The sequence below is a fragment of the Serinus canaria genome, chromosome 11 (assembly GCF_022539315.1).
Source record: "Serinus canaria isolate serCan28SL12 chromosome 11, serCan2020, whole genome shotgun sequence".
NCBI classification, from domain to species: Eukaryota; Metazoa; Chordata; class Aves; order Passeriformes; family Fringillidae; genus Serinus; species Serinus canaria.
In genome coordinates, this window is record NC_066325.1 from 19,254,742 (window position 1) to 19,269,018 (window position 14,277).

Below are 14,277 nucleotides of genomic sequence, written 5' to 3' on the forward strand. Positions count from 1 at the left end.
TCCACGGGGCTGGGAGAGCTCTCCAGAACCTGGAGAACTCCTCCAGAGGGCTGGGAGAACTCCTCCGCAGAGGTTGTGCAAGCAGCACTGAGCTTTGCCCAGGGCAGAGCTGAGGCTGTTGGTAATTCCAGGCCCATGCCAGTTGCTCTGTCGGTGTAGGGGCTCCCACCAGAGCTGGAGGAAGGAGCAAACTGGCAGAGAGGAGGTTTAGATTGGATTGTGGGAAGAAATTTTTCCCTATGAGGGTGGGGAGGTCCTGGCACAGGTGCCCAGAGAAGCTGTGGCTGCCCCTGGATCCCTGGAGCTGTTCAAGGCCAGGTTGGAGCACCCTGGGCCAGTGGAAGGTGTCCCTGCCATGGCAGGGGGTAGAATGAGATGAAATTTAAAGATGCATTCCAAACCATTCCATGATTCTGTGAATGTGCAGTTGCTGTTTTAAGCTTTGCGTTGGGTTTTTTTTCCCAAGCTTAAGATGAGCACTCCAAGAAGTTTAAAATCTGAGATTGCACTGCTGGTAAAACTGTTCCTCCCCTTCCTCCTCCTCCTCCTCCTCCTCCTCCTCCCTCCTGAGGCATCGAACACTCAGACAAGCCAGGACACTTTATGATCAATTAGAGGGATAACTTGGCTGTCTGTCCTGCTCCCATCTCCAGAACGAGTTCTGATGCCCCAGGCTGGGCCTGATTTTTGCTGAGTGCAAAATTCCTTCTTTTTCTCTCCTCTTGCCAGTGGAGCTCCCTGTTGTGCAAAGCCTTTCAGGGATAAAGAAGTGACATGAAATATGTCCTCTGAGGAAACTCTCAGCAGTGCAAGATGTTCTGACCCTTAGCTGGGGGCAGAGGCTCTGCACACTGAAATAATTTGCTTTAATCCTTTCTGTGGTTGCCATAGGCCTTTATCCCAGCAGCATCTGAGGGAATCTGTTTGTTCCAGGGGCTCATGAAGCACCCCAGTGTTGTGGGGCTTTGGTGGTTGTATTCCCAAAGCACTGAGGGACGTTCAGGAGATCATTCCCAAGGGGCAGCACTGGCACTGATGTCCCTGTGGCAGGGACAGCACCCCGGGAGTGGCTGGAGCTGTGCCAGGCAGGTTTAGAGTGGATATCAGGAAAGGTTCTTCCCCCAGAGGGTGCTGGCACTGCCCAGGCTCCCCAGGGAATGGGCACAGCCAGAGCTCCAGGAGAGTTTGGGCACCACTCCAGGGATGCCCAGGGAGGGATTGGAGTGTCTGTGCAGGGACAGGAGCTGGACCCACCAGAGAGAGAAGGAACCTCAATTTTGCTGCCCCCTCAGCTGGGGTGGCCCTTGGTGTTGTTGATCAAGCAAGGAGGAAGAAGGTCCATGAGATGGACATTGGCTTCTTTCCCACCTGGATTTCCTCTCCAAGGAATGCTGGGGGTTCTGCTGGGGAGCAGCATGGCAAAATGAACCTTGGGGTGAGATGTGTTCATCTCCAGTCTTGGACTTTGTCCTGACATCTCACCTGAAAGCTCTTCCCACAAAGACCAGACAAGCTTCAAGCTGTGCCTGGGGAGGCTCAGGTTGGACATCAGGAGGAATTTCTTGATGGAAAAGATGACTGGGCACTGGAAGGGGCTGCCCAGGGAGATGGTGGAGTCCCCATCCCTGGAGGTGTCCAGGGAGGGACAGGATGTGGCACAGGGTGGGGATCAGTCACAGGCTGGACTTGATGACCTTGGAGCTCTTCTCCATCCTCAGTGACTCTGGGATTCTCATGGTATGGAGCCCAAATCCATGGAACACCAGTGCCAGGGAGGATGAGGAGAAGGAGGGGGCTCTTGTCCTCAGAGATGTTCCAGGAGGTGACAGCAGCTCTGAAGGTGCCAGGAAGGAGCAGTGGCTGACACACCATCCTGTCATTATCACACACAGCACAATTTTTTTGGAAGGAAGTTCCCTCCATCAGGACTATAACCTATTAATGGAGAGCACTTAGGCATCCATTAAAAACCAAAATAACCCTGGGAGTGGGGACTCAGACAACTGACAGCAAAGTCAGGAAGGACAAATCCTACATCCTCCTCAGACCTTTCCAGCAAGGAACACTGAGCTTCTCCCTGGAGTGTGAGGTGCTGCAGATTCCAGGACAAAAGGTGACAAGGTGACGTGATCCCAGGCCCTGCTCACCCTTGTGTTGTTTTCTCAGGCTGGCTCAAGTTGACTTTGTTAATCTCTGAGCACGTTAATGAGCAGGATAACCCAGGCCCTGGAATCAATGCAGGTTATCCAGGGCCTGCAAGTCAGAAAGTGCTGGAATGAGCTTGATTAGATAAAGGAGTGGCAAAAAGAAGGGAATGCAAATGGGGTGATTCATGGTGGTGCGTGCACCACGAAGCAACTGAGCTTGTTTTTTTGGAAGAATCTCTCATTCTGAGTGTTCCTGGGTCATTGTTGTCTTTCCTGAGAGCTTCTGGTAGTCTCCTAATGCTGCCAGCTGGATTTGTTCCCTGGTTTTTGGGTGCAGAAGTTCAGAATGAAAGTAGCTGTCAGTCAGTTTTGGGGGGCTTGGTGATGGCATCTCGTCCTGCTGCCTAAAGGTGGGAGGATGGTGGATTTGGGATCCTCTTTGTTTTCCCTGTGGAAATCTGTCAATTCCTTCATTGATTCCCATTTGTCTGCCCCAGGAGGAGGAGCAGGCAGGGCAGACAGCTCTGTGCTCTTCCTGCTTTTGGAGTTGGGCACTGGTAAAAGCCTGGAATGCCCTGATTTAGTCTTGGATCCATGAAAAATGAGTGAAGGGGGGAAACCAGCCTCCATCCAGGGGCAGGGATTTGTTCTGCAGGTGTCTGCACCTCCCTGGGCAGCTTCCAGCAGTGCAGGGGATTAAGGGAAGCAAATCACCCCAGGCTGCTGAGTTTCCCAGGCTGAGATGGGTCTAACCTCCTCCAGCTGGAGCTGGACTTCTGCTCCTGCGCACTCCAGGCGTTCCAGGACTGCTCAGAGAAGAAATTCCCTTCTTTTCACATACAGAACACATCCCATGCCACCCCAAGGTTCTTTGGAATCTCAATCCAGTGCCCTGCATGGAAGCTGTGCTGTGATAAACACGATAACAACTTGTTTACATCCCCGTTTTTCATGGTGCAGCTGCCACCCCGAGCCATGGAACCTGCTCAGACAGCTCTGCTTTCATTTCTGCTCCCAGGACTTTGGGGAAGTTGGTGATAAGAACAGCTCTGCTCTGGAGCCAGGCTGGGAGAACTGGGGGTGTTCAGCTTGGAGAAGGAAAGGCTGCAGGGAGAGCCCAGAGCCCCTAAAGGGGCTCCAGGAGAGCTGGAGAGGGACTGGGGACAAGGCCTGGAGAGACAGGACACAGGGAATGGCTCCCACTGCCAGATTAGATGGGATATTGGAAAAGAATTCTTCCCTTTGAGGATGGAAGTTTTCCAGAGAAGCTGTGGCCGCCTCATCCCTGGAGGTCCCCAGGCCAGGCTGGATGGGACTTGGAGCACCCTGGGACAGTGGAAGGTGTCCCTGCACAGGGACTGGATGAGTTTAATGTCCCTTCCCACCCAAACCATTTCATGATTCCATGATGATAAAGTCTGTGATCAAACCAAGCTTTCCAAGTTCTCCTCAAAAAATTCCTGCTGCCTGGAATTTCTCTTGGTCCTTGAGCTGCTGCCTCCACTTCCCCAGCAGCAGCAGAAGAGTTTCATTACCCTGAATCCAGATGGAGAGCAGTGAGTGACTCAGATGTGCATCTCAAGGAGTGTGATTTTCTTTGGCATTTCAGAGATGGAGTTACAGGGAGATCCCCCAGCCTGGATTTTGGTGCAACAAGGTAATTCCAGGGCAGGATCAGTGGCACATTCCAGGCAGGATCCTGCCTCCTGCTGTGGAGAGGAGGCTCTCCAGGCGTCAAATGCTCAGCCCTTAGGGGAGATGCCATCTCAGATAGCTTTATCTCCCTGCTGGGATGATTTCATCCTGGAGGTTCAGATTGTATCTCCACTCTTTAATTTCCAAGCCTCTCCCCATCAGGCTTTGAAGAAATCCTTCCTTTTTTTTTTTTCTTTTTTATTTTAAGTGACTGATAACTCAGCTTCAGATGGAAACAGCTTGAGAAAAGCATTTTCCCTGCTAATATTTCACCAAGAGCAATGGGCAGCAGCTCCAAGGCCCAGCATTCCCTGTCCTGGGCACACGGAGGTGGCTTTCCAGAGCTGTTGTCCCTCTCCATTACTCCAAGACAGGAAGAGTTCCTGCGTGCTTGCACTCTGCTGGAATTTATTTTGCAGCAGTTACAGGTCCCTCCTCAGCTGCCTTGGCACATGGCTCCAGTCATTCCTCGAGTCCACTTCCTCTGGAAAATTCCACTGAAGGAAAAGGCGCTGCTGACGCAACCTCGGCTTTCCTGCAGGAGCACAGGGGCTGGGAAGCCATCCCTGCACTTTCCTCCTGGAGAAAAGGCAGCTGGAAGAGCAGCCCCGGGCCAGGCTGACGTCACTGCTGCCCAGGGGTGATAAGGTTTGCTTCCCTGGGCCGGGATGGGGAAGGACAGGAAGCCTTTCCCCTGCACGCTCATTTTCCCCTCCAAGATTAGAAATGCTTTGGCAGCATTTGCATAATACATGAGGACAGCTTCAGCTGGGCAGCTTTTCCCCCCCTCCAAAGTTTTGTTGGGCTCAGTGACGTTCAGCTGGGGTTTTTTGGGAGGCAGGTCTATTTGGGAGCTGGCTGAGCCACGCTGGGGTGCTGCCAGCTGGAGCTGCCTCTGCTCCTCCTCTCCCTGCCAAAGCCACGCTCAGCTTCACTTCTCCTGATTGCTGTCATTGCATTCCAACCAAATGGGCATCAGCATGTTCCCTTTGGAAAAGAAAACTTTTAGTTGTTTTAAGGGTAAAATTGCCTTTGGAAGCTGCTGCCCCAGTGATTCTTTAGGATCTGGGTGGAAATTCAGGTGCTTTTGGTCATTCTTGTCTTGCCTTTCCCTCCCTCTAATTAATTGTTTAAAAACCTTGTGGAAGAGACTTAGGAGTTAATTCTGAAATATTTCAATTGTTTCCTAAAAATTGGAATTTGGTGAAAAGGTTGGGATGAACATGAGAGTTCTTTGCCACTCTCTGTGCTGAAGTGGGTGAGCTTTGCCAGCAGCCTGGGGAGCTGTGTGAGGGTGAGGATGAGCTCCTGAGCTGATCCCAGGCTCACCAGCCCTGGAATTCTTCCCTCCCTTTCACCATGGCAGGTTGATCTCACTGAGCCAGCAGCAAACCGTTCTTATTTTTTAATTTCTTGAATTGAGGAGCTGGGAGCTCCACCAAGCACCAGATCCAGCACAACATCCCCTGGCTGTAGGAGTGAAAGTGAGGAGAGAAGTGCTGCTCTCCTCGTCTCCCAGCCATGGCACCTGGCCAGGCTGGCATTGGGATGTTCTCTAGGGAGCTGCTCCAGCTCACTCTCCATCCTGCCTCCTGAATCCCACTGGGAAAGATGAATCCAGCAGCACCAGATCCCAGCTTTAGGTTGAACGAGTTCCTTTGGTGATGCCACACGTTGGAAGCTCTGAGGAAAGGCTTTGAAATTGTCCTGACAGGAGCAGCACCTTCCTTGTCTGTAGAGTTTAGTGCTGAGTCAAAAAGCCAAGCACACCCCAAAAGGAGCTTTCTGTTGTGGTTTTCCTGGGGAAAAACCTTTCCTCCAGAAAGTGACTTCATCCAGAGGGAATTGCATCAAACCAGGTAATAGGTGCAAGTAAATGAGATTTGCTTTCAGAGTCATCCCTGCTCCCAGCTGGCACCCAAGCTCTGGAGTTCAGCTGGAGCTGTTCCAGCTCCCAGGATGGGAGTTTGAGGTGGTTTTAAGGGACAGTCAACACTGGAGGATGCTTTTCTTTCTGAAAACTGCTTCAGGAGGGAGGTGATCCTGGAGAGGAGCATTAGTTCATGGACTTGTGGGATACCCTGAGCTGGAAGGGACACACAGGGATCTTCAGCCAGTGCTTGGCCCTGCCCAGGACACCCCAAAATCCAATGCTGAGCTGAGTCCAAAGGCTCCTGGAGCTCTGGCAGCCTCAGGGCTGTGCCCATCTCCCGGGGAGCCTGGGCAGTGCCCAGCAGCCTCTGGGGGAAGAACCTTTTTCCTCATATCCAACCTAAACCTTCCTGACACAGCTGTTGGTTTCCAGATTTGTCATTCTGGAGAAAGTTCTCCAGAGGTTTTATCCTGGATCAAGCTGTCTGTGGCAGCAGAATGTTCCCCCTGCACCTCCCAGAGCTCACAGACTGCAATCCCCTGGGAAGGGACACTGGATCAGGATCTTGGGCATGTTCCATGAGCACCCTCACGTGGTTTTCTCTCCCCTTTTCCTTGCTCTTTATCCTGCTGCTTCATGCACGGTGTGGAGGCTTTTCCCAGTCTTCCTTTCCTTCTTTCTCTGCACTTGGTTGGTTTGAGGATATTCCAGAGGTGAAACTGGCAATTCCAAATGGGTTTGTAATCACCTGCTGGAAGGAGCCCTCCAGCCCAGCTTGGACTGTTGAATGTTAGCAGTTCTGTTCCAAGTGCTCCAGGGTGAAATACTCCTGGAATTGTGGCTGTAACTGGGAAAACCTGACCAGAGCACTGCAGGTACCCTGTGCTGAGTTCAGCAGGCTGTGTTGGAGCAGGGCTGGGAGAGGAAGGAATGGAGTAAAGCTGAGCCATGACCCTGCCTGGGACTCCCTCCCTGGGCTCTCTGTGTGCGGTGGAGGATCCAGATCTCTTCTCCTGGAGCTGGAGTGAGATTGGAGGGAAGGATGAAGGTGAAAGGGGGGTTTTCCTCTGAATATTCCAAGGGAGTTGTGGGACAAAGAGTAAAGTTGCTTTTGCATCAGCAGAGATAAGGAAAGAGTCAGATGCTGGATTTTTAGGTCAGCACATCCCAGTCCTGGGCTGGGGATGAAGAAACTCTGCCAAAAAGGAGGGAATGAGGCTTCTGGGAGGTGTGAAGTCTTCAAAGGGCAGGCTCCTGACCAGGAGCTTTCATTATCCTGGGCTTTGTTGAAGTGTGCCTGGAATTATTAGAAAACTTGGAGGTGGCTTTTTTATCTCAAAAAAGGAGAGGAAGTTGTGTGGGGAGTGGTTGCTTCAGTGGTGTGAGTAATGGGGTGGTACTGGCTGAACCCAGCAGGGAAGGGGCCTTTCCTCCCCCAAATTCCCTGGGAACTCACTGCTTTGAGGAGAGGAATAAATGCATCATTGTCCTGCTAGTTTGGTGAGTGCAGGAGGCTTCAGAAAGCTTTAATCTCTCACAAACTCTGCCTGGAACCCCAGGGAGAAGGTTAGAGGCAGGTAATTGAGGAGCTGAGTGCAGGTTAGGGCAAGGGCAAGGAAAAATTCCAGGTTAAATCACCCAGAGAGAAGAGAGGCAATAAAGTCTCATCCTCAAGAAACTCATCCTGGAGTACTGAAGGAAGTGTCTGGTGCAGGTGCTGAAAAGTTGGCCCTGAATTATTTCCAGAGGGTTGCAGAGGAGAAAGGAAACCTGGAGACCCAAAAAAGGGAGAATGAAAGTAGAGCCCTAAAAAGGGAAGGGAGGATATGGAGAGTGAGACCTGGCTGGGCACCACGTTTGGGGGTGTTTGAGCACCCAGAGAATAATCCAGGGATAAACCAGCCTGGTGTATGGCCAGGGGAGGGAACTGTTCCCTTTGGAAGGGGGACAGGAGGTCACTGGCTCTTGTGACAGCCCCAGGGGTGTCCTGGTGATGGGAACATCAGAGTGATCCAGGCTTGGTGCTGGCTCCTCTCCCCTGCACCAGGCTGGGCTTGCTCCAGCTCTGGGCTGCTCTAGGCAGGACCAGGTTCCCCATTCCCTTCTCTCTCGCTCCTGTCCAGTCCTTGGAGGCCAGGAGCTGGGCCTGGAATCAGCCAGGAGGTCACAGAGTGCTCAGGGGGACACAGCAGTCCCCAGATGTGGCTTTACAGAGCAGCTCTGCTTTGTCACTGGTTCACAAACTGAGAGCTCTTCCAACACTTTCCCACCCCAAAATGCTGCTGGAATCCCACAGGGGAGATCAGGAGCTGTAAGCTGAGTTTGGGGATTTTTCCACAGCCATGTAGGTTTATTTATACCTTTTATTATAATATATAAATATTAATTAATAATTAACCTATTATTTAATATTATATTATAACATTACCAATTGCTATGTTGATAATATATTAATATGGTATTGTAATATTATTATATAGTATATTAATATAGTATTACTAGTATAGTATAATATGGCATATTATAGTATATTTATTATAGTATATTAATTATAATGATTATACAGTTAAGTTATATTACAGTATAGTATGGTACATTGTAGTACATTATAGTACAGTATGTTATTATATTATATTATTATGTTATAATAATACAATATATTATATTTATTATACAGTTATATTATTGTATAGTATGTTATTATGTTATGTTATATTATTATGTTATTATAGTATATTTTATTATGGTATATTATATTAATTATAATGATTATACAGTTATAGTATAGTATGTTATGTTATATTATTACGTTAGTATAATATATTTTATTATAGTATAGTATATTAATTATAATTATTATACAGTTATAGTATATTATAGTATAGAGTGTTATTATGTTATGTTATATTATTATGTTAGTATAGTATATTTTAGTATAGTATATTATATTAATTATAATTATTTTACAGTTATAGTATATTATAGTATAGTATGTTAATATGTTACATTATATTATTATGTTAGTATAGTATATTTTATTATAGTATATTATATTAATTATAATTATTATACAGTTATATTACAGTATAGTATATTATAGTATAGTATATTGCAGTATATTATACTACAGTATGTTGTGTTGTCATATTATGTCATATTATGTTTATGTTATGTTATGTCATATTATGTTATGTTTATGTTTATATTATGTTATATGATGTTATATTATGTCATATTGCAATCATTATTCTGTATCACACGATGCCATGTCTGGCCATGTCCCTGTCCCCGTGCCCGTCCGTGTGTCCCCAGCCCCGGTGCTGACGTGTCCCTGTTCCGCAGCCGGCAGCCCGAGGTGCCCAAGAAGGACAAGGAGGCGCTGGCGCTGGGCACGGCGCCGTCCAAGCGGGCGGACGAGTGGAAGGACCCGTGGCGCCGGTCCAAGTCCCCCAAGAAGAAGCTGGGCGTGTCCGTGTCCCCCAGCCGCGCGCGCCGGCGCCGCCGAGCCTCGGCCTCCTCCGCCTCCGCCTCGGGCTCCTCCAGGTGAGCGGGGGGCCAGGGCTGGGCTGCCCACCTGCTCTCCGGGCTGGGCTGCCTGCGAGGGCTGGAAAACCATTCCTGCTCAAGGACAGGTGATCCAAACTCAGCCCCAAGAGCACAAACAGCAGTAGACCAAAGAGAGAAAACAACAAGGATGGGATCTCATAGTCTAAACCTATAACTGGACAATTGGCTCCAATATTCCCACAGGTGGCCAGGGAAGATGTTGAGGTGGTTGGAACAGGCTGTCCGGAGAGGTTGTGGGTTGTTCTCCATGCCAGGGATAGTGGGAGGTGTCCCTGCTCAGTGGAACTGGATGGTGCTCAAGGTGCCTTCCAAACCAAAGCATTCCATGGTTTGATGTTTGGGAAAGCAGTCCAAGACTTGCTGCTCAGGAGCACCCATGGACACGTAGTGAGATGGGAGCCAGAGCAGGCAGGGAGCTGTGCTCTGACTGTTGGAGATCAGGAAAAGGCAAATCCTTGGAAAAACCACTTTTCCAGTGAATTGGAGCTGGATGCTGTTTGCCTGTTAGCAGCTCAGTGTGTGTCAACCCCATATTCCAAGTCATGGTGTTCTCTGAGGTGAAATACTCATGGCATTGTGGCTATAACTTGGAAAACCTGACCAAACCACTGCAGATACCCTGCAAGAACTGGGAGCTGTAGAAACTGGGTCCTGGTCATTCTGGGATGGATGGAGGGAGGAGTTGAGCTCACTCCAATAGGAGCAGGTTGATGCTGCTGGGAGAACTGGGATTGTGGAGGTTTGATAGAGCCTTGGAGGGCTGGAATGGGGCTTGGAAACCAATGGAGTAAAATAAGATAAAAACCACCTTTCAGAAAGAAACTCTGAATCTGAGAGCCTCGAGGCACAAACTGGATCCATTTCCTTTAAATGCTTGAACTTGAAGCTCCTGAAAGAGGGGGAAAGTATCCAGGAGGAATGAGGAACATGTTAAATTGGAGATAGACATCTAAAAGGCAGAGCCCTCCTGAAGCAGATTTTCCTGCTGGGATCACTGCACCCAGCCAGCTGATCTGTCGGGGGACTGTCCAGTGGAAAGGCACAAAATATGTGGAAGCAGTTCCCAGAAAGGATGGGACATCAGTAATTAAAGGAAGAGAGGCTTATTTAAGGGTGCAAAGAGAGTAGCAACAGCAGAATCCTCCCTAAAAGAAAAAGGGGATGTGAGGAGAGGCTGTAAATCCTGACAGTTCCCTGAGGAGAAGGCTGGTGGGGTTGGGAGCAGAACATCCTTGGAAACAAAACCTTGGGGGCTTCTCAGGAAGCTCTGAATTGTAATATTTCTTCTCAGGAAGCTCTGAATTGTAATATTTCTCTTGCAGGTCCTCTTCTCGTTCATCCACCTACTCCGGGTCCGGCTCCTCCCGCTCGCGCTCCAGGTCCTCCTCCTACAGCTCCTACTCCAGTCGCTCCTCCAGGCACAGCTCTTTCTCAGGCAGCAGGTCCAGGTAGTGGCTCCTGGGACTGGGAACCAGTGGTGGGGTGGTTTCCAAATGCTTCCTGACAGTTCCTCTTTGCTCTGTTGAGACGAAGCATTCCAAGCCCTTGGCTGAGCGAGGGAGGCTGTGGTTGTTGGCTGAAGGAGATCTGTCAGCCACCCCCTCCTCTCCCCAGTGCTCCCACCCACAGGTGCAGTGCTGTTGTGGCTGGGCTCTTTCCCATGCCTGTGGTGGATTAACATTCCCATCATTTGCATTTTCTGATTGGAAGAAGTTCAGCAGCATCTCTTTTCTGTGGCGCTGGGATTTCTATTTCAAGAGGCAAATCCCGTTTCTTTATTAAAGCAGTTGTGTCTTCTGATAGTCCTGACACTTCAAAGTAGCAATCCAGTGTCCCATGCTGATTAAGATTTATTCCTTTGCTACTTCCTTGCCCCTGCAGACAGTTTCCCAAGTCTGGAATATCCATAGTAGGAGAACTGGCTCCTCAGACAGGAGCTGAAGCCACCCAGGTACCCAGAGCAGATCCCACAGGTGATGGCAGAACACACTCTGTCACTTCTGGGACTGCTTTCTCCTAGGAAAAGCCCAGCTGGGAGCTGATTCCACCTGGGAAGCAGAATGAGCTTCCCCATCCATCCGTGCTCCAGGCAGGACAGTGCCAGTGTGGGTGACACCCTTGGCTGCCTCTCCCTGAGGTGACAGAGTGAGGAACACCCTGTGCCCAGCTGTCCCCAGGGGAGCTGTCACACAGGAGTCAGGCTGCTGAGGCACTGGGGTGCAACCAAGGCACTTCCAGTCTTGGCACTGGGGTGAATCACCCCAAGAGCAGCACGTGGTGTGTGCTCAGGGGCTCAGGAAACACCTCCTGCCCTTGGCTGTCACCTTTGGGATGCTCCACTTAATGCTTCTTCTTGGCTTCCAGAAATTACAGATTGGGTTGAGGTGAATTTTTTGTCTTTCTCCCCAGTTTCTTTTGGTTTTGTTTCCTTTTAAAGGATGAACTGCTCTAGGAGTTACAGGACACAAAGTAAAGAACATAAAGCTCAAAATCCTGCTTGTTTTCTTGTGTAGTCTCCCTAAGGAGAGAACAGAGAGGATGGAGACAGCTTCAGGTGTTGCTGTGGAATACCTGGACTGCTTCTCTTCTAGCTGATGTTATTTTTCCTTCTGTTTCCTACTTTTCCCACTGTCTGGTGACAGGAGTTAAGTTTTGTTGCAGAGAGCAAATACAAAACCAGGAGAAGCTCAGGAAGGTTCCTGGGGAGGGGGTAGTGGTGGCTGAATGCCCTGAGAGCCAGGAAATGCTCCTGCAATCCAGAGCCTGAGTTGAGTGGTGTCTCCTTCTTTTCCAGGTCAAGGTCCTTCTCATCTTCTCCCTCTCCTTCTCCAACACCATCTCCTCACAAGCCACTGGCCAAGGCTAAAGGGGACCTATTGCCACCTCCTGGGAAAGGGTAAGGACCCAGATTCCTCTGGGTGAGTCCAGACAAGCCCTTCTGAGCTCCAGGGGCCTTAAGGAAGGAATGCAGGATTAAATGGAATATTGGGAAGGAGTTGTTCCTGTCAGGGTGGCCCTGGATCCCTGGAAGTGTGCAGGGTTGGATGGGGCTTGGAGCAGCCTGGGCTAGTGGAAGGTGTCCCATGGCAGGGAGTGGAATCTTTGAGGTTCCTTCCCATCCAAACCATTCTGGGATTCTAAACCTCACTGAGTTTAAGAAAGAAATAAAAGATGTAAAATAGAACCTTTATAGAAGAGTTTTTAGCTTGGCAGATTTAATTAAATGATGGCACTTTTACTTACTAAATCCAAGTTTAACTGTGCAAGTATCTTTAAATATTGCCTGTGTACAAGTGTTCAAACACTTGATTTACTGCTGGAACATTCTCTGTGTGCAGATATATTTGTATAATCTAAATATACATAATAGGAGCTATAAAAGAGTTTAAATTCCGTCCTCTGCTGTGGCTTTGGTTAATCCACAGCCTCAGAATAAAGAAATGGTTCAACCTCATCAGCTTTTCACACTGGAGATGGATGAAAACAGGACTGGAGCTCTCTGCAGCTGGGTTTGGCACATTCTGGCAGCCCTGCTGCTCTTTTAAATTCCTGAAATTGCTATTTCACAAACCCTGCAGTGGCAAATTACGGGGACGTTGGAGGGTGACACAACACCGTAGTGATGTCACCTCTTCTGAGCTGACCTGCAAATAAATGACACCATGGGAATCCCCCTGAATTCTCCAGAATTTAGGACAATCCCCTTTGCCACAATTCTTGTCCCTTGCTATCCTGCCTTTTGGGGTTTTTCCCTCTCCACTTGGGGCTCAGCCCTCCCAGGCCCTCTGCTCCCTCCCAGTGCTCCTGGCAGTGCTGGTTTGGTGACACCAGGGCGGATTGTCACTGCCTGACAAAGTGCCATGGGCTTAATCCTGTGTTCTGCAGGGGATCCCTGCAGCTACTGAGCACAGCAGGAGGAGGAACTGCCAGTGTGTGTGTGCAGGCAGCACCTCCCCCCCGTTAATGGATGGGAAATCAGTGCTGGGATGCTCCAGGGCCTGAGGGGGCTGTGGACAAGGGATGGAGGGACAGGACACAGGGAATGGCTTCCCAGAGGACAGGGTTAGATGGGATATCAGGGAGAAATCCTTCCCTGTGATGCTGGGCAGGTCCTGGCACAGGTGCCCAGAGCAGCTGGGGCTGTCCCTGGATCCCTGGGAGTGCCCAAGGCCAGGCTGGACAATGGGGCTTGGAGCACCCTGGGAACAGTGGGAGATGTCCCTGCCATGGCAGAGGGTGGAATATGATCTTGAAGGTGTTTCCAACCCAAAGCATTCCAGGATCATACTTGGAGCAGTGTCCAGCTGCCAGAGCAGAGGTTGGAGTGCTCTGAGCCCCAGATGGGGCAGCCCTGAGGAGCCAGAGCCATTCCCATCTCCCACTGGGTGGTGGGTGACACATTGGTGCTCCCTTCCAGATTTCCACAGGGAACAGAGGCCAAGGGACAGATCCAGGCACACACAGGCTGTATTGCACCCTCCTGGTCTGTGGGCTGGAGTTAAAAAGAGAATTTTTGCATTAACTGTGCACATTACATTCTGAAGCCTGACTGGCAAATTTTAAGCAGGTGGAAGTGTCTGGGATGAAAATGATGGAATTAAATGGATGAGAAACATTTCCACCCAGTCTGCTTCAGGAGTTAATTTACAAGTCAAATATCTCCAGAATTGGCTGTTGTACAGTAATTTGTCTGTGAAAAGATGAATTGATTGAGCATATGGGGAACAAATCCCTTTAGGGAAATCCGTGGTGTTTGTGTTTTGGTGAAACAGCCAAGTGTTTGTAGCTTCAGGAATCACATCAGGGCCAGGTTGGATGGGGTTTGGAGTAACCTGGGGTAGTGGAAGGTGTCCCATGGAATGGAGTAGAGTGGGATGAGTTTTAAGGTCCCTTCCAGCCCAAACCATTTTCCAGCATTCCATAATCTCTAAAATATTAAAGAACAAACTGGAGTTACATCATTTCTGAGGACATCTGTGCTCTGTGCCCACCCCC

The 14,277-nt window shown here is 49.5% G+C and overlaps 1 protein-coding gene across 5 annotated transcripts in view; it reads left to right on the forward strand.

Annotated features, from left to right (window-relative positions):
* ZC3H18 (zinc finger CCCH-type containing 18) overlaps positions 1–14,277 on the forward strand; it is a 43,857-nt gene that overhangs the window by 20,668 nt on the left and 8,912 nt on the right. For 3 of the 5 annotated variants that reach the window (XM_050978876.1, XM_050978875.1, XM_050978873.1), the window contains 3 exons: positions 9,028–9,258; positions 10,605–10,730; positions 12,077–12,178. In XM_050978876.1, the coding sequence (XP_050834833.1) occupies positions 9,028–9,258; positions 10,605–10,730; positions 12,077–12,178 (459 nt within the window). The remainder of the gene's footprint in view (positions 1–9,027; positions 9,259–10,604; positions 10,731–12,076; positions 12,179–14,277) is intronic. The other 2 variants (XM_050978872.1, XM_050978874.1) reach the window with 1 other exon arrangement.